This window comes from Apteryx mantelli, chromosome 31 (genome assembly GCF_036417845.1).
Source record: "Apteryx mantelli isolate bAptMan1 chromosome 31, bAptMan1.hap1, whole genome shotgun sequence".
NCBI lineage: Eukaryota > Metazoa > Chordata > Aves > Apterygiformes > Apterygidae > Apteryx > Apteryx mantelli.
This window is the reverse complement of record NC_090008.1, coordinates 262461-279931: the sequence shown is the minus strand read 5'-3', so window position 1 is coordinate 279931 and position 17471 is coordinate 262461. Positions and strand designations below refer to the sequence as shown.

Genomic DNA, 17471 nt, shown 5'->3' with positions numbered 1-17471 from the left:
GGGGCGGGCGCGGGGCCCGGTGCCGGTGGCGGAGCCGCGCGGGCGCCGGTCCCGCCCCCCGGAGGCGGTGCCGGTGCCGGTCCCGCCCCGCCGTGTGGTTCCGGGTCGGGCGGAAGATGGCGGCGCCCATGGAGCTGTTCTGCTGGGCCGGGGGCTGGGGGCTGCCCTCGGTGGACCCCGACTGCCTGGCCGTGCTGGTGAGCGCGGCGGCGGCTGCCGGGGCCGCCCCGGCTCGGCTCGGTCCGGCCCGGTTCAGCCCGGCCCGACGCTCTCCTCTCTTGCAGACGTACGCGCGGTTCACGGGGGCGCCGCTGAAGGTGCACCGGATCGCCAACCCCTGGAGGAGCCCCTCCGGTAAGGACCGCGCCGGGGGGCCAGGAGGAGCCGAGCCGGGCCGGGCCGGGCCGTCCGCACCAGCCCGCGGGGACAAGGGGTCTGTACGCCACAGCGAGGGGCCCGGCTGGCCCCCGTCCGGCGTGTGCTACGCTCCCATCATAGATGCCTCTGTCCCATCGTATACACCCCCTGTCCCATCATAGACGCGTTCATCCCATCATACGCACCCCCCGTCCCATCAAAGACACCTTCATCCCTTCACACGTGCCCCCTGTCCCGTTATAGACACCTTTGTTCCATCATACGTGTCCCTGTCTCCTTATAGATGCCTGCATCCCGTCATACGTGACCCTGTCCCATCATAGACCCATACGTCCCATTGTACGTGACTCTGTCCCATCGTATATGCCTTTGTCCCATCATATGTGCCCTTCTCCCTGACATGTGTCCCTCGTCCTATCACAGACACCTTCATCCCATCATACATGCTCCTGTCCCATCAGAGACACCTTCGTCCCATCATATGCACCCGCAGCCTGTTGTAGCCGCCCATGTCCCATTATACATACTGCTCACCCTAATGTGTGCCCCTCGTCCCATCACAGACACCTTCGTCCCATCATACGTGACCCCATCCCATCATAGACACATGCATCCTATTGTACGTGACCCTGTCCCATCATTGATGCCTTCGTCCCGTCATATGTGCTCCTCACCCTGGTGTGCGTCCCTTGTCCCATGATGGATGCCTTTGTCCCACCATGCGTGGTCCCTGTCCCATCATAGACACCTTTGTCCTATAGTATGCCCCCCCCATCCCATCATAGAGGGCTTCATCCTGTCATATGCACTGTGTCCCATCATAGACACCTTTGTCCCATTGTATGTGCCCCCATCCCATCACAAACACCTTTGTCCTATCGTACACATCCCCTGTCCCATCATGGACATCTTTGTCCCATTATAAGCACTGCTCACCCTGGTGTGCGCCCCCTGTCCTGTATACACACCTTCGTCCCATCACACACACCTTCGTCCCATCACGCACACCTTCGTCCCATCATGCACACTCTTCATCCTGTTGTGCACACCCCTTGTCCCATCACGCACACCGCTAACACCAGCATACACGCTCCTTGTCCCGTTGCACTCACACCTTGCCACGGCATGTGCCCCTCGTCCCATTGTGTACGCCTCGTCCCATCGTCCCCTCCCCTCTCGTCAGCGTTACACCTCTCGTGCCGTGACGTCCCCCCTCACCCCGGGCGCACACTGCTCACCCCACCGTGCGCCCCGCACCCTGCTGCAGGAGGCAACTGCATCCCCCCCGTGGCCCCAGGGCTGCAACAGACCCTCACCCTCCTCTCCTCAGGCAGCCTGCCCGCTCTGAAGACAAAGGACGAAGGCGTCATCTCCAAAATGCAACAGATCATAACCCACCTCAGGAAGCAGGTAGGGCCGGGAGATGGGCGCGTGCTCCTCCGGCCGGGCATGGAGCCCTGCGGGGAAAGGAAGGAGCGGGGAAGCCGCTGCGGCAGGGGAGGGGAGGGCGGCCCCGGCCGCGGGAGCGGAACGTGGCAGTGCTGGCGCGGTGGGGGCGGACGGGGCTCACGGTGCGTGCAGGCGCCGTGGGGCTCCCTGCGGGACAGCGCACGAGGCCGGGAGGGAGCCGCTGCCGCAGCCCGCGCCGAGCCCTGACCCCTGGTCCTGGCAGCGACACCTCCGCCCTGCGGCGCGGAGGGGAGCCCGGCCCTGCAGAGCTGACCCGTCTGTGGGAAGTCCCCAGGCACAACCTGCTCCAGCCTCGCACAACTCGGGCAAGGCGGACACCGTCCTGCTAGGCGGGATGCCTGGGTCTTGCTCCGTCTCCGAGAGGAACTGCGGAGCTTCCTGGAGGCCAAGGCAGCGGGGAGCGAAGCGCGAGCCAGGTTCAGATAGCTGTCAGATATCCGGCTGCGAACGAGCCGCTCGCTCTGCCGGCTCCCAGCTCCAGTGGAAATAGGCCTCGCCGGTGCCAGCTTTCCTTGGAAAAAGAGGAACCTTTCCCCTCCATGGTTTGCGCTCCAGCCCTGCACGTCTGCTAGCGGAGAGCAGCCCTGCAGGCTCCCAGGACACAGCTGGTCTGTTGTGCAGCAGGAGGGCCCGGGGCCAGCTCGGTTTGCCCTCGGGTCCCCTGGGGCCGGGAGGTGCCTGGCGTCTCGCCTCATGCGGCTGTTCTCCCCCGAACCGCGAGGGAGCTGCGGTCGGTGCACAGGGCCGGGGTCTGTTCTGCCCTCAGCCCCACCTGCCTGCTCACCGCTCCTCCCCGCGGGGCTGGAAGTCCAGTCTAACATTAACTCTTCCCGCGCTGGTAAAACGGGGCCTGTAGTAGGGTGGGTAGGGCCCCGGGGGACCCGGCAGCAGGGAGAAATAAACTCCGCACCCTCCGCTCTTGGGGCCGGTCAGGCATCTGGGGAGGCGTTCAGGCCAACTCCACGCTGAGCATCAGCAGGGGCGAGGGCAGGCGGAGCGCTGCCTCCAGCTGGTCCCGCCGCGCACAGCGAGCATGCGCACGCCCGTTGGTCACGGCAGTTCGAGGGCATGGACCAAATTGCCGCTTCCCTGCCTGATCACGCCCCGTTGCATTCGCTCTGCAGAAGTATAACGCCGACTACGACCTCTCGGCTAAGCAGGGAGCGGACACGCTGGCCTTTGTGTCGCTGCTAGAAGAGAAGCTGCTGCCCGTGCTGGTGAGTCCTAGCCTGGCCCCCGGGACATCTCAGAGGGTGGCAACGCCGGGGAGAGGGTCTCGCCGGGACCTGTCCCGGTCCATGCCTGCGTGTGGAGCTACGCCGAGGGGCTCAGGTGTGCTCCCCGGCGCCAGAGCGGCAGCGGGAGGTTGCAGTTGGCAAAACCTCTAGGCTGGGGGCACCAGGAACGAGGATTAGGTCTTGCAGGGCAGCAGCGGGTCGAGTCGTGCAGCCAGGGCTGTGGTTCGGCACGAGGCCCAGCATTGCTGGCGGCTCTGGCATTTCTGGGGCCGGCAGTCCGGGCTGGGCGGGAGAAGGCTGGCACGCAGCGCCTGTGTGCACCCCTCCACCTAACGCCTCCGCACCAAGACCCCCCTTTACTGTGCAGCGCTGGTGAGCATGGTCTCCACGGTGCCAAGTCCTTGCGCTTCAGCGAGAGGCTGCGCTGCCTTCAGCACTCCCCAAGGCCTCGGCACGGATTGTCCTTTGCTGCAGATCCACACGTTCTGGGTGGATGCCAAGAACTACGTGGAGCACACGCGGAAATGGTACGCGGAAACCATTCCCTTCCCGCTGAACTTCTTCCTGCCCAACTGCATGCACAAGCAGCACCTGGAGCGGCTGCAGCTTATGTGGGGAGATGGCTACATGGAGGATGAGGAGAAGCTGGAGAAGGAGGTGAGAGGATGCGCAGGAGGGGAACACCAGGCAGGGCCTGGAGACAGCAGGTCCCTGGTGACTGCCCAGTAGTTGGAGGGACCATACGAGGCCAAAGCCCCAGATGGAGCTGGTTGAGCCCCACCAACCGAGCACGCCGTTCCCGGGCCCTTTAGCGTTGTGGCAGCCCGCTGCTGTGGCCCTCGGTCCTGGGGAGGTGGCAGGGTGCTGTGGGGTAGGTGACAACACTGTGTCCTTGTTCCCTAGCTGTACCGTGATGCTCGGGAATGCCTGACGCTCCTGTCCCAGCGCCTCGGGTCCCAGAAGTTTTTCTTCGGAGACTCGTACGTGACTGCAGGGGTAACGTGCTCGGGGGCAGCGATAGCTCCTCTGAGAGCGCTGCTGCCTGGAAGTCCCTTGCTCCCATGCAGGGGCGAGCTGGGACCCCGTGTCTCGCCGCTCGGCCACGGCTTGCCGGGAAGCCTCCGGAGAGCCCTGCTGGCAGCGCCGAGCAGCTTGCTTGTCCCGGCGGGGTGAGCGCAGGGCTGCGGGGGCGGCTGGCAGGTCCTGGGCAGGATGGGGGGAGGACGCTCCTCCGCGGTGCCAGAGCGACCGCAGCCCGCAGCAGACGCCTCCGTGCCCCCAGGCCTGCCTCCCTCGACGCGTTTGTCTTCAGCCGCCTGGCGCCGCTCCTGAAGGCGAAACTGCCCAATGGAAAACTGCAGCAGCACCTGAAGTCCCTGCAGAACCTGTGCAACTACTGCGCCTCCATCCTCAGCCTCTACTTCCCCTGGGACGGAGGTGAGGGGCCGGGCCCCGCGCCTGCCGCTCTCCGGGTGCTTGGGGCGCCTGCCAGCTTGCGCTGCCGCCCCGGGGGGGGGGCCCGTCCCCTGCCGCTCCCCCGGGCCACCTCACGCTGCTCTGTCCCCGCCAGGCGACCCGCTGGCCAGCGCTCCCAGGGCTGCGGCGGCCGATGGCGGCAGCGACGCGGAGGACGACCCCCACAAGCGGCGCAACCAGGTGCTGTCGGTGCTGCTGGGGCTGGGGGCCATGCTGGGCTACGCCTTCCTCAGCGGCATCGTCTCCATCCAGCGGGGCACCGCGGGGCCCGCTGCCCGCCGGCCCGTCACCATCGAGGAGGACGAGGACGAGGAGGAGGAGTGAGGAAGAGCGGCTGGCGGTTATCACCACTCGACCTGACTGTTGCTCTGCCGGGAGCCCTGTGGCATTGCTGCCAGCCGGCACCGGGGCACCGCGGCCCCGCAGGACCCACGGGAGACCGCCGCACGCCGCGCCAATAAACCTGTCGCTCTCCTCCGCGCTGCGCGCCTGCTGCGGCCCTGCGGGCACCTTGGCACAGGCATCCTGCCCCCGGCCACCTCCCCGCGAGGGCAGAGCCTTTGGGGCTCCAGCGCATGCATGCACAGCCCATTTCACACCTGGCCTGGCTGGGCGGCACGGTGACGTCCCTGGTGTCGCTCTGGCACCTGAAGACGTTGTCCCTCTTCCCCGGGCGCTGGCAGCGCAGGCTGCAGCCCTGCGCCACGGACAGCCCCGCTCGAGCCTGTGCCCTACCCAGATCCTCGCCGTAGCACTGGCTGAGGAAGTCCGCACCAGCTCAGCCGTGGGTCGTACTGGCATCCGCTCTCGTGGCAGATTCTTCCTCTGGGAATGCGGGAAAGAGCGAGAACCTTTCATTTGCTTTTTATTCCTGGGGCTGCTCAGCACCACCAGCTGTGTGCTGATCCCACCTCACCTCCCCGTGGCACCGGCACCGCAGCACCGCTGGCCCGTGCATGTGCGAACGGGCGCTGACACGGCGCGGCCTCGCTGCCGGGGTGCCAGCGGGATGCACAGCAGGAGGGCTGCTGGCAGCGCTGCTCCCCGCAGCAGTGAGCAGCCGCCTGGCTGCGGCCGCGGCAGGAATCCCTCCGGCGGCGACGGCTGTTTGCATTAGTCAGCGCACGCCAGGAATGGGGAGTTCCTCAGCGCTGGCACTGCCAAAAGCACGTAGTGCGGCAAGCGCAGCCCCGAGAGCCCGGGAAGGGGCGGCCGAGGGCTCGCACGCAGCAGAGCAGCTCCGGGGTGTCCGCACCGGCACCGTGTGCTCGGCCCCCCCACGGCCTGGGGCGGGGGGGGGGGGGGGGGGAGGAGGTGAGGGCGCCCGCTCCATCACGCGCTCCGGCCTGCCCCGTGCCGGCGGCTCGGCCCCTGGCTGCAGCGCAGGCAGGGACGTCAGCGCGGCTGCGGTTTCCCCTGGCTGCCGTCGGTTTACGAGCTGGCGAATGGAAAAGCGGTGTCTGGCCAGGGCTGTTTGCGTGCCGGCGGCGGGGCGGCACACAGCCCTCGCTTGTTCGGCCCCGCTACCGGCGTCGTGCGTCGCCCTGGGCCGCACTCCCCTGGCCCAGCCCCTCCAGCCCAGGGCAGCCGCATGCGGTGGTGCCAGGGCCTCCCCGGAACAACATCGGCCCGGAGGTATGCACCCCGGCCTCTGCGCTAAATCCCGGTTGCCGCCTGCCCCGGCCCCGTGCCTGGGAAACGCCTGCTGGATGGGATGGGGCCCAGGCATCCAGAGGTGCCGTCTGCCCCGTCCCACCGCCCCAAAACCTCCCCCCCCCCCCCCCGGGGGGGCAGCAGACCTGCAGGCAGGGCTGTAGAAAACCCGTTTATTTTATGAAAACACCTAGAAAGCAGCGGGTGTCGCAGCCCTCGGGTAAAGCGGGTCCCCCAGGCAGTGTGGCCGCCCCGGCCCCGTGGGGGTCCCGGCCCCAGCGCCTCCATCCGGCCCGGCCGCGCTAGGCTGGCTGCTTCCACAAGTAGGTCTGGATGGAGTCGCCCGGCACCACGGCCTCGATGAACCCGGCACGGGGGTCTGAGATCCCGAACAGCACCTCCGTGGGGGACCTGGGGGGGGGGGGGGCGAGACAGGGAGTGGGTCGGCGGCGGCAGGGCAGCACGGGGGGGGGGGGGGGGGAGGGGCCCCCCATGGCCGCAGCACTCACCTGTTGAGGACCACGAGGACGACAGCACCGTCGGGGCGCAGGAAAGCCGCGTGCTCCAGGTCGCAGCGGCGGCACTGCTTGGTGACGGCCAGCCCCACGCGCTGGGAGCCCTCGGGGATGAACTTGCTGCAAGGACAAGCGGGGAACAGGCTGCCACTGTGCCCCCCCCCCCCCCGGTCCCGGCCACCCCCTGCCACCCCCCAACCCACCTGAAATGCCCCATGTGGTAGAACATGGGCTGCTTGTAGAAGACGTCTTTGCTGCTGTCCACGATGATGGGGCTGTCCACGTAGTTCTTGCTCCAGTTGGGGCCCCCCTCCAGGTCCAGTGCCAGGTTCCAGTCGGTCCAGCCCGTCACGTAGTTGTTGAGGTTCTGCAGGGCAGGTCACGGCGCTGAGCGGGGCTGGCCGGGCCCCACCGGGCCCCGCCGCCCCCCGAGCCCTACCGAGAGGATGCTGTGGCTGTACTTGCTGCCGCGGTCCCAGCCACCCAGCACCACCCTGGGCTCCCAGAAGTAGGAGCCGGTGGAGGCCTCCGTGGACAGGAGGAAGTAATCCGGGAAGAGGTGGTGGGTGATGGAGAGCGTGAGGTCGATGGGCGCCAGGAAGTCCAGGTACCAGTGGATGCCGATGCCGCTGATGTAGCTGGCGGCCACGGGGTCGCGGAGCACCTGGGGAGGAGAGGGGCGTCGCGGGCAGCCCCGGCACCGGGCAGAGCCGCCGGGCTGGGGCGGCCACCGCGGGGACTCACCACCTGCGCCCAGTAGGGCAGCATCACCCGCTGGTCGTCCAGGATGATGAGCTGGACGTGGCGGTGGGAGCTGTTGGCCAGCGCGGGGCCCAGGTCCCGCGCGATGAAGTCCCGCTGGTGCTCGGGGGAGAAGCCCAGGCACTGGAAGGGGTAGAAGACGATCTCGCCGGCCGTGGGCTCGTTCCCCGCCGTCACGGCCCAGAAGGTCAGGTTGTGCCTGGCGTACTCGTCCAGGAAGCTGGGCGCGGGAGAGGGGTGAGCGGTGCCGAGCGCCGGGCATGGCCCCACAGCAGCGCGCCGCGCTCCCGGCCCCTCACCGGATGAAGTACTGCGCCCAGGTCCGGTGGTACTTGTCCCCGGGGCTGCCCTTGAGCGTGCCGCGGCCCGTCATGGCCCCGTTGGTCTTCATCCACACCGGCGAGGTCCAGGGGCTGGCGTAGAGCGACAGCGGCCGCTTGGCCACCGCCTGGGCTGCCTGCAGGATGGGGATCTGCGGAGAAGCGGATGTCACCGGGCGCTCTGCGACCCGCAGCCCCTGCGCCCCCCCCCCCCTCCAATCCTGCGGGCTGCTCACCTTCATCCGCGTGTCCTCCTCCGTCAGATTGAAGTGCTTCAGCTCGAAGTCGCCCTCGGCATCGGCGTAGGTGTAGAGGCGCACGGAGAAGTCAGTGCTGGCCATGGGGACGCGCACCAGGTTGTACTCAATGCCTGGGGAGGGGACGGGCGGTGACGGGGAGCCCCGGGCGCTGGGGCAGAGCCACGCTTCAGTGCTGCACTCACCTTCCTCGGAGAAGTAGGAGCGGAGCAGGCGCTCCTGGGCCTCCTTGGACAGCGACTGGATGTTTATAGCCGCCGAGTCAGTGACGGAGCCGCCGAAGCCCTTCACCTTCTGGTACCGCTGCGCTGTGTCCAGGGTGAGGTGGAAATCTGTGGGGGACAAGCAGCATCGCAGCTGGGGCTGCAGCAGCGCTGGGGCCCCGTGGGCACACGGCCCCATGTGCGGCGGTACCTGGTGCCCAGGAGTTGTGCTGGAAGCTGCCCTCGCTGCGCTCCAGCCGCTTGCCGGCCTTGCTGCTCTCGTACTTGACGTAGGCGCCAGGCGCCGGCAGCGCCACGGGGTCCAGCGTGTCGCAGTACGTGGCATTGCAGGCGCACACCGGCGAGCCGTGCCCAAAGTCCCGGGCGTCGCAGGGGTGGCCGCCTGCAGTGGGACAGACAGGGTGGGCGGCATTCCCGCGCCGGGCCGGGGCACCACTGGAGCCCATGGTGTGGATGGGATGGGACAGGATGGGATGGGATGGGACGCTTACCTGCCACCCGCAGCACTGTCTGCAGCAGCAGGAGCCATCCCAATACACTGGTGCACCCGGGCCACATGGCGCCGTGCCACAGCCACGCTCGGGGGGGACACTGGGAGAAGGGTCAGTGCAGGAACAGCAGGCAGCGACAGCACGGGTGCAGCCCTGGGGTCCTGCCCTGGTGGGACATCGGCATCAGGGAACCGCCGGCGTCTCCCTGCCACTGCCCAGCTCCCGGCACCTCCTTCCCACTCCTCCGCCCATGCTGCCCAAGGCGCCCCACGGGACGGGCTCCAGCAGCGTCCCGGGAGCCAGGGCAGAGCGTTTCCCACGACCATCCTATCCCATCCCTCCCTCCTGCCACGCTGCTGCACCAGGGTGCGGGATGAGCCGCCTCCACCGCTGGCGCGAGACGAAGCCGGGTGTGCGGCGCACCGGGGCAGGAGGGCTCTCGCGCACCCATCACCCTGCGACCCGGCCACCCCACGGCCACTGGCCGGCGAGGACACCCCGGACCCTGCTGCCTACCTGCTCCGGGCCGCGACCTGCTGGAAAGCCCTCGCCTGCGTCTCGGCACTGCGGCAGGACCTGCTCAGGGCCGCGTCTCCGTAGGAGGCGACGCGTCTCGCCGAGCAGGAAAGGCGAGTCCCGGCAAGAGGACAGCTCAGCAGCGCCGCATGTGTTTTAAGGGGTGCCCCGGGAGGGTTTTGCAACTGTGCTCCAATGGGAGCGCACAGTGCTCGCACTGCGCTCCTGAAACCTGCCCCAGCACCCCAGGGAGCAGGCCAGGGGGACGCGCGGCACCCCGGGCGCCAGCGCCCCACCGCAGCGTGTGGCTGCCAGAGACGCCAAACCGAGCTTGCGCCCCGAGCAGGGGGAGCCAGGGCGGCCCTGCGGCTGTTTGGGGGCGACTGCCCTGGCACCCAAGCCCAGGCGGCTGCGCACGGGCGAGTGCCGAGGCCGAGACCCGCAGTCCCACGGCCGGCTGGCTTTCTTCCCGCGGGAAGAGGTGCAGCCAGGCAGCCCCGGGGTCCCCGCGCCGCACACTCTCCCAGGGGCCGGGCTCTGCCCCACAGGGGTCCCCAGTGCCGCTGGCCCCCTGCGTGTGCCAGAGCCTGGGCTGGGTGGAGCCGGCTGCTGCCGTTTATCATCAGCATCGCGGGCTGCAAAACATGCCCAGGCACCGCACCATCTAATTTGGGATCCCTCCTAATTGGCTGCACTGGCTCAGCCAGAGAAACAGGACGAGGGTAGTGCCGGGGATGCTGCATCCCGTGGCTTTCCCATGCGCTTTTTGGCACATGTGGAGGAAAATAAAAGGCACTGGCCCCGCGGCAGATGCATTTCCAGACGGCGAGGGAGCAGCAAGGCCGTGCGGAGGGGCTGCGCGTAAGCGCTGGAGCACACGTGTAGGCTGCGCACGCACCACCTGCGCCTGCTCCCGCTGCAGCCACCCATGCCGCCCCTGGAATCGCAGCCGTGGTTTGGGCCAGGGCTGCACAGACACATCCATAAAAATGCAGGATGGGCAGAGTGCTCCATAAATACACCCAGGGCTGAGCCAGGTGCTGTCTTCATCTCATACTCCAACAAAACAGCTGTTAAAGTTAAACTGCTTTCCCCCCTTCCCCCCCCCCCCCCGAAATCCACAGCTCCATAGCTTGCACACATGTGGGATCTGCCAAGGAGCAATCTGGCTTTCTATTTCCAGGACTTCAGAGAGTCTGGGATGCTGGTAACATTCCCAAAGGCTGCAGCAAGCAAATACCGTAACCTGTATTTAAGAAGGGTAAACAGGCTGCCCAGGTAATTGGGGCCTGGCAGCGCGGTCGCAGCCACAGTGGGAAGAAAGGGAGGCCTGTCGCGAGCCCCGCGAGCAGAGCGCGGGACGTGGCAGCCGAGGCGGCTGCGGGGAAGAGCCGGTACCGCACCGATGGTCCGCAGCTGTGTTTGGTGCATAGGGACACGGCGGCAGCACGCTGCGGCTTTTGTGCAGCATCTGTCCTGCTGCAACGTGATATTTTGATTTAAAAAAAAAAAAAATCTAGGGCAGAGAATCACCACAGAACATACGAAATGAATTAAAACCTGGCTAACTGGTAAGTCTCCAGCTGCAGCTCCAAGCATGGAGGCCGCGTGCGGCAGCTGGGCCCCGGCGCCCTCGCTCCGCGGCGCCCCTCGCGACTTCACGTCACACCCGCATCCCGGGGGGGGAGGGGGGCAGCGGTTTCCGAGCCGCCGGTGGGCAGTGGCGCATGCCGGAGGGAGTGCGTCACGGCTCGGCTTGGCACGGCATGCCGGCGCGAGGGGCCCGGGCGACACCGCCGCGCAGGACATGGCGCTGGAGCTGGGCTCGCGAAGCAGGGCGCTGCCGGGGGCTCGGCCGCAGGAGCCGGGATGGGGGAACGCGGGGGCTCCCCACTGCTGCCACCGTGGAGCCAACAGCCCCGGCCTCACTGCCGTTGCCACAGGTAGGTCTGGATGGAGTTGGCCGGAGCCACGGCCTCGATGAAGCCAACGGCGGGGTCCGAGATCCCAAACGGCACGTCCCAGGGAAACCTGGGGGCGAGAGGGGGCTGGCGAGGCTGGGCTGGCCGAGGATGCCCCACGCATCCCCCAGCCACGTCCATCCCCTGGACCCATCCACCCCGCGCATCCCCCAGCCACGTCCATCCCACGCATCCCCTGGACCCGTCCATCCCCCAGCCACGTCCATCCCGTGCTCACCTGTTGAGGACCACAAGGACGGCGGCGCCGTCGGGGCGCAGGAGGGCCACGTGCTCCAGGTCGCAGAGCGGGCACTTGCGGCTGCTGGCCAGCCCCACGCGCCGGGAGCCCTCGGGGATGAACTTGCTGCGAGGAGAGGAGCGGGCGCTGCAGCAGCCGGCGGCAGCCCCGGCCCCCCCGCCCCGCGGAAGCATCTTGCTCCGCGGCTGGCTCCCCCGCATGGGGCACGTGGCCGGTGGCGGCGTTTTGGGGCCACCCGGCTGCCCCACGCAAGCCCACCACTGACCCCAGCCCACCTGAAGTGCCCCAGGTGGTAGAACATGGGCTGCTTGTAGAAGACATCCTTGCTGCGGTCCACAATGATGGGGCTGTCCACGTAGTTCCTGACCCAGTTGGGGCCCCCCTGCAGGTCCAGCGCCAGGTTCCAGTCGGTCCAGCCCGCCACGAAGTGGTTCAGGACCTGGCGGCAGAGGAGGGGCTGAGCGGGGCCGCGGCTGGCGGCCGGCCCCGCGCGGCGGCACTGGGGATGCCGCACCGTGAGGATGCTGTGGCTGTAGCGGTCGCCGCGCTCCCAGCAGCCCAGGGCCACGGTGAAGCGCAGCGTGAGGAACCCGCTGCAGGCCTCGGTGTAGAGCAGCAGGTGCCGGGGGAAGAGCCGGTGGGTGGCCTCCAGGCTGCTGCGGGCCGGGACCAGGGCATCCAGGTACCAGTGAACCCCGACGCCGGCAACGTAGCGGGCGGCGCTGGCATTGCCCAGGACCTGGCGGGAGCAGAGGAGGCACCTGGCACCGGGGCCACCGCTGCCCCTGCAGCGGGCAGGAGCTGCCGGCAGAGCCACGGACCCCCGGCACAGGGAGCACCATGGGCAGGCAGCGGCCGCTGGCTTCATTTGCACTCGAAATGCAGTGCAGGGGTGCAAAACGGAGCCAGAAAGAGGCACGCGGGGAGCAGGGGGCCTCGGCACGCCGGGCTGCCTCAGCAATTCACCACTTGGGCCCAGGCAGGCAGGTGGATGCGCTGGTCGTCCAGGATGATGATCCGGGTGCGGTGGGCGCTCTGGGCCAGTGCCGGGCCCAGGTTGCGGAGGATGAAGTCCCGCTGCTGCGCGGCGGTGAAGATGACGGTGGGGAGCTTGGCGGGGGCCAGCAGGGTCGCCAGCGGCTCGTTCTGCGCTGTCACGGCCCAGAAGGTCACATTGCGCTTGGCATACTCGTCCAGGAACCTGCGTGCCGCGGCGGGACGGAGGCGTCAGCGGCGCCTGGACCCCGCGTGCCCCCGAGCCTGCTGGCCCCAGGAGTGCCCCTACTTGACGAAGTAGCTGGCCCAGGCCCGGTGGTACTTGTCCCCCGCCTGCCCCTTGAGGCTGCCCTTCCCACGGATGTCCCCGTTGCTCTTCATCCAGGCTGGCGCGGTCCAGGGGCTGGCGTAGAGCGACAGTGGCCGCTTGCTCATGGCCAAGGCCCGGTGCAGGATGGGGATCTGGGGATGGAGCCGAGGGACCAGCTCACCATCGGCACCGCGGGAACCGGGGCCACCACGGGAACTGGGGGCTCCGCCGGCGCCTTTGGCCACACTTGCCTTCATCCTCGTGTCCTCCTCTGCCAGCTTGAAGTGCCGCAGCTCGTAGTCGTGGGGAATGTCGGCATAGCTGTAGGGGCGCTCGGAAAAGTCGCTGCAGCCCATGGGCAGCCGGACCAGGTTGTACTCGATCCCTGTGGTGCAGGAACGCGTGGAGCGGTGCATTTCCCTGCAGCAGGCAGAGCCGCAGGGGCACCCCGCGGCCAACACCACCGCCCCCCGGCACTGACCTGCCTCCGAGAAGTAGGACCGGAGCAGCCTGTCCTGCGCCGGCCGTGACAGCCCCAGGATGTTCAGGGCGGCCGCGTCCGAGAGCGACCCGCCGAAGCCCTTCACGTGCTGGTAGAGCTCGGAGGCGTTGAGCGTCAGCAGCAGCCCTGCGAGGCGACCGGCCGCGGCTCAGCCCCTGGTGCAGCCCCGGGGCGCCCGGCACGGCGCCGGTGCGGCGGTACCTGGTGCGTGGAGGCCGCGGCGGAAGCTGCCCTCGCTGCGCTCCAGCCGCTTGCCGGCCTTGCTGCTCTCGTACTTGACGTAGGCGCCGGGTGCCGGCAGCACCACGGGGTCCAGCGTGTCGCAGTACGTGGCGTTGCACACACACACCATGGAGTCGCGCCCGAAGTACTTGGGGCTGCAGGGCCGGGCGCCTGGGGGGGCACAGGGGGGCGCGGGCAGCCGCCGGCCGGGGACACCCCCGCGGTGTGCTGCCCCCCCGCAGCCCCAGCCCCGGCCCCGTGCTCACCTGCAGCCCCGGGCGCCGCCGGCACCAGCAGCAGCCAGCCCAGGACGCCAGCACACGTGGCCCACATGGCGCCTCCGCAATGGCACGGGGCTGCGGGCAGGGCTCGCCGTCAGCGCGGCACCGCCGGGGCGGGCGGCGCTCCGCCGGGGAGCGAGGCCAGGCCACCTGCCCCGTCCCTGCCCGTCCCGCCGCCAGCGCCTCCGTCCTGCCCCGGCGCCCACCTGCCTCCTCCAGCCGTCGAGTCCCCGGAGCCGCCGCCTGCTGCTCCCAGCAGCCCCGACCTCCCGCCTGCCTTTAAGGGGAGCCGAGCCGAGACCTTCCCCCCACGCGCCCGCCCCACGGCTCCTCCTCACCCTCCTCCTGCCCCGCGCCTACCTCTGCTCTGGGACCTGGAGCAGCAGGAGCGTCTCCTCCCCCGGAGCCGCACCGGGGATGCCAGGTCCTCGCTGCCGTGCGAGGGCTTCGCCCCCCAGAGAAGGGGCCCGGACACCGTGCCAGCCGATCTGGCCATGCACAAGGTCCTGCGAGCGGGGCGACCCTGCACAGTGCAGCTCCGAGGCGCCCTCGCCAAAGGAAGTTCGGCTTTTTTCTGCTGTCAGAGTTGGGTGAAGCCCTGCAAACACAGCTGAGCACGCGTGGGCTAAGGGGCACTTTGTGCTCCCCTGCCAAGGATTTCCAGCAGTGCCTTAGGTGCTTTACCCCAGCCCATTCCCCGCCGCAAGCTGCCACGGCCGCGCACGTGGGGCGACAAGGGTGCTGGGGGCAACGGGACCACCCGGTGCAGCTGCTGCTGCTGTGCCCAAGGCTTTTTGCCGTGCTCACTCCCACCTCAGCATCGATTGCTGCTAGCACTGCCTTTCCCAAACTGGCACGGGCCCCGGTCGCCCCATCTCCTGCAAAAAGGGGGCACGAGCAGAGGCCCCTGGCAGTGCCAGCTGGGGCAGCGCCGCCGAGCCAGCGCTGCGGCGGGGAAACCTGCCGCGCCGCGCGGTGCCAGGCAGCGTCTCCACCCGGCACCGCCACACCAGCCCGGCGGAGCTCCACTCTTCCGCATCCGCGGGGAAAACACTCCAGGAATGCTCCCGGCTGTGGGGAGCAGCCACCAGAGCCCGGAGCACCAGGACGGCAGAGACGCCCTCAAAGCCCCCTGCCACCCCTCCGTCAGCCCTTCACAAGGGTTAAGCCGCTCCGCCACCGCTGCGCCGTTAGCTCTCACCTCCCCTGGGCGGGGCAGCAGTTTATGACTAATTTTCTCCATTTCTGGCATATCAGACACAGCTGTGGGGCAACTCAAGCAATCAAGGTTCCTCCTACCCCGCAGCACCCGGACTCCCACTTCCAGCTGGGACTAACTTCTCCGCCAAGTGCTACACCCAGGCCAACCAGCCCCAACGTTGGGGAGGGCTTAGTAGATCCAGCTGTTTGGGCCCGAGGTGACGAGTTGCATCCAGATGCAGCTGGCCTGGTGCCAGCACCCTGGGGCACCCCGGGCACCGCACACCCCTTCCCTCCCCATTTCAGGGTCCGGGGCCGCCACTGCCACTGCGGCCCCAGCGGAGCCTGGCAGCCCCGCGCTCCCGGGAGCGAAAACACCGCGGAGGCTGCTGGGACAGCTGCAGCGCTAGGCCCTGTCAATGCGGGGTGATAAGAGCTTCTCGTCTGGCAGGAAAAGTGAGACCCAGGGGACGGGCAACGCCTCGGCGCTGAACCGGCGTCTCAGGGGATGCCACCAAACTCCCTCCAAAGCTGCCTTTTCCGGGATGCCCTGCGCGCGGGGGTCTCGTGGGGTTCACACGGGTGCAGGTGGCCAGGGCGCGAGGGCGGGGGGAGGCCGCACTCCCCGGGGCGGGTTTCGGCCCTCGGCCAGGCTGGTGCTGCTCCCGGGGACAGGGATCCGCGCAAGCCTGCGTCCGGGGCTGAGCACTGGGGTGGCAGGAGCTCTGCGGTGCTGCCACTCGGAGCCCTTCGCCCCTCGGGGCTTCGCCCGGGCTCCCGCAGAGCCGAAGGGAGCGCAGGCACGAGGGGCCATGGACCAGCTGTGGCTGGATGTCCCCATTGCCTCGGCTTCGCTACTGGTGCCGATAAAACTTTAAAGGAAGCCAGCAAGCAGGAACCTGTGAAGGGAAAAGCAGGAGGGGGAGAGGGGCAGGGGAGCGAGGAGCCGCAGCGGCAGCAGGGAGCCCGGTGACTCCGGCGGCGCTTGGCCGGGCCGGGGCGAGCTCCGAGCTGCACCGAGCCCTGCGACTGCAGCGCAGCTCCTGCCGCAGCTGCTATCCTGGAGAAATATTTCCCTCTTGTGGACAAACGCGAGCAGCCTCGGGATGGCGGGGGGGGCCGGGAGCCTCCTCCGTCACGGGGCTCCCCAAGCGGCGGCCGCAGGCCTGGCCCTGTCCCAGGACGGCAGCGGGTGCAGCACCTCGCATGTCCGGTCGTGGCCTAGCGCCGGGGGCTGCCACGCAGGGCCTGGGATGGGCAGCATTCCCCGCACTCGGATGCCCCGGGACAGGCCCTGGTGCTGCTCTGCACCGGAGGCTCCTGTCAGGCTGTGGCGGTCCCCGGATCCTGCTCGCACCGGCACCCCGATGGCATCGCGGTGCAGGACGTGCCGCAGCGCCCTTCCGGCTGCCCGGAACGGCCATCCCTGCCCCGCGCTTTCTGCTGCTCCAGACCCTGTCGCAGGCAGCAGCAGCCCGTCCTGGGCTGTGCCCGTCCTCCGCAGCAGCTCTGTGCCGGCCTCGGCACTGCCGCCTGCCTCCACCCGACCGGCTCCGTCGCCGCCGGCCTGCCCCCGCTTAACCCGGCTTTGAAGGAGAGCCCCGACTGCAATCGTGACCTCCCTGTCCTAATCCTCTCTGCAGCACGCCCTCACGGCTCCCGCCCTCCTTCCTGGGCGCGCCCGCGCCCTGCGCCCACTCCTGGCCCCGTGACCTCTTGCTCAACCTGGCCCGGCTCCAGGGCATCGGCTGATCCAGACCCCGCTGCCCTCGCGGCTCCGGGCCGGAGCTCCCCGCTGCAGCGGGACGTTCCTGCCCCGGCCACCCCCTCCCGCAGGGACCGTGCGATGCCCCCCACGGCCGCGGCGCCTGGAGGGACGCGACGGCACATGCTTCGCGGCCGTTCCTGCATCCCGGCTCCCTCCATGCCAGCAGTGGCCCGGCAGCGCTCCAGCAGCGCTCCCCGAGCTCGGAGCTCGCGGGCCGGTCCTCCCGCACAGTGCGAGGCTGCAGCAGCCAGAGCCGCCACTTGCCCCAAGCGCGCAAAACCTCCAGCGGTCAGGTGGGGACAGAAAGTCATTCGTGCTCCAGGAACACCAGGGCACCCAGCTCCCTGAGAAGCCCCAGCGCAAAGCTTGTAGATGCCCTGTTCCCATCCGGAGCCAGCTCATATCCTGGACCCACCCTGCCACAAAGCTCCTAAAGCCGGTTCTGCCTCCAGCCCCAAGCAGGGGAACCTCCCGCACCCTTGGCCGGGCCGGGCCAGGCCGTGACCCCGCACCCCTGCCAGCCTGCCACGAGCTGCAAACGAGGCTGCAGTAGCCCCAGCTGGGCCTTGCAGCAGCCAGGAACACGCTCCAGCCTGGATGTATTTATTCTAGCGCGGAGTGGGGACAACACAGAGCAAACCCCAGCTCCCGGCAGCCCGGTGCTGCTCTCCC

At 68.8% G+C, this 17471-nt stretch overlaps 3 protein-coding genes across 4 annotated transcripts; 1 reads left to right on the top strand and 2 right to left on the bottom strand.

Moving 5' to 3' along the window:
* The first annotated feature begins 77 nt into the window (after positions 1 to 77).
* On the top strand, positions 78 to 5039 carry MTX1 (metaxin 1). 2 transcript variants are annotated; one of them, XM_067313203.1, is made up of 8 exons: positions 81 to 197; positions 285 to 354; positions 1709 to 1788; positions 2973 to 3065; positions 3561 to 3743; positions 3990 to 4066; positions 4369 to 4523; positions 4657 to 5039. In XM_067313203.1, exons 1-8 carry the CDS (start codon positions 117 to 119, stop codon positions 4884 to 4886), a joined length of 969 nt encoding a protein of 322 aa, XP_067169304.1. In that variant the 5' UTR covers positions 81 to 116; the 3' UTR covers positions 4887 to 5039. The 2 variants fall into 2 exon arrangements, with proteins under 2 accessions (XP_067169303.1, XP_067169304.1); XM_067313202.1 differs by having other exon boundaries at positions 78 to 354.
* Positions 5040 to 6374: 1335 nt separating this feature from the next.
* LOC106491398 (lysosomal acid glucosylceramidase-like) lies at positions 6375 to 9725 on the bottom strand. The gene is made up of 11 exons (XM_067313197.1): positions 9301 to 9725; positions 8785 to 8950; positions 8484 to 8675; positions 8255 to 8401; positions 8049 to 8182; positions 7792 to 7964; positions 7475 to 7712; positions 7170 to 7394; positions 6934 to 7097; positions 6725 to 6850; positions 6375 to 6626 (listed from the first exon to the last, which is right to left on the bottom strand). Exons 2-11 carry the CDS (start codon positions 8849 to 8851, stop codon positions 6518 to 6520), a joined length of 1575 nt encoding a protein of 524 aa, XP_067169298.1. The 5' UTR covers positions 8852 to 8950; positions 9301 to 9725; the 3' UTR covers positions 6375 to 6517.
* A 726-nt stretch (positions 9726 to 10451) lies between these two features.
* On the bottom strand, positions 10452 to 13871 carry LOC106494328 (glucosylceramidase beta 1). The gene is made up of 10 exons (XM_067313225.1): positions 13817 to 13871; positions 13530 to 13721; positions 13308 to 13454; positions 13078 to 13211; positions 12806 to 12978; positions 12487 to 12721; positions 12035 to 12259; positions 11796 to 11959; positions 11500 to 11625; positions 10452 to 11331 (listed from the first exon to the last, which is right to left on the bottom strand). Exons 2-10 carry the CDS (start codon positions 13678 to 13680, stop codon positions 11226 to 11228), a joined length of 1461 nt encoding a protein of 486 aa, XP_067169326.1. The 5' UTR covers positions 13681 to 13721; positions 13817 to 13871; the 3' UTR covers positions 10452 to 11225.
* Between the last annotated feature and the right edge of the window lie 3600 nt (positions 13872 to 17471).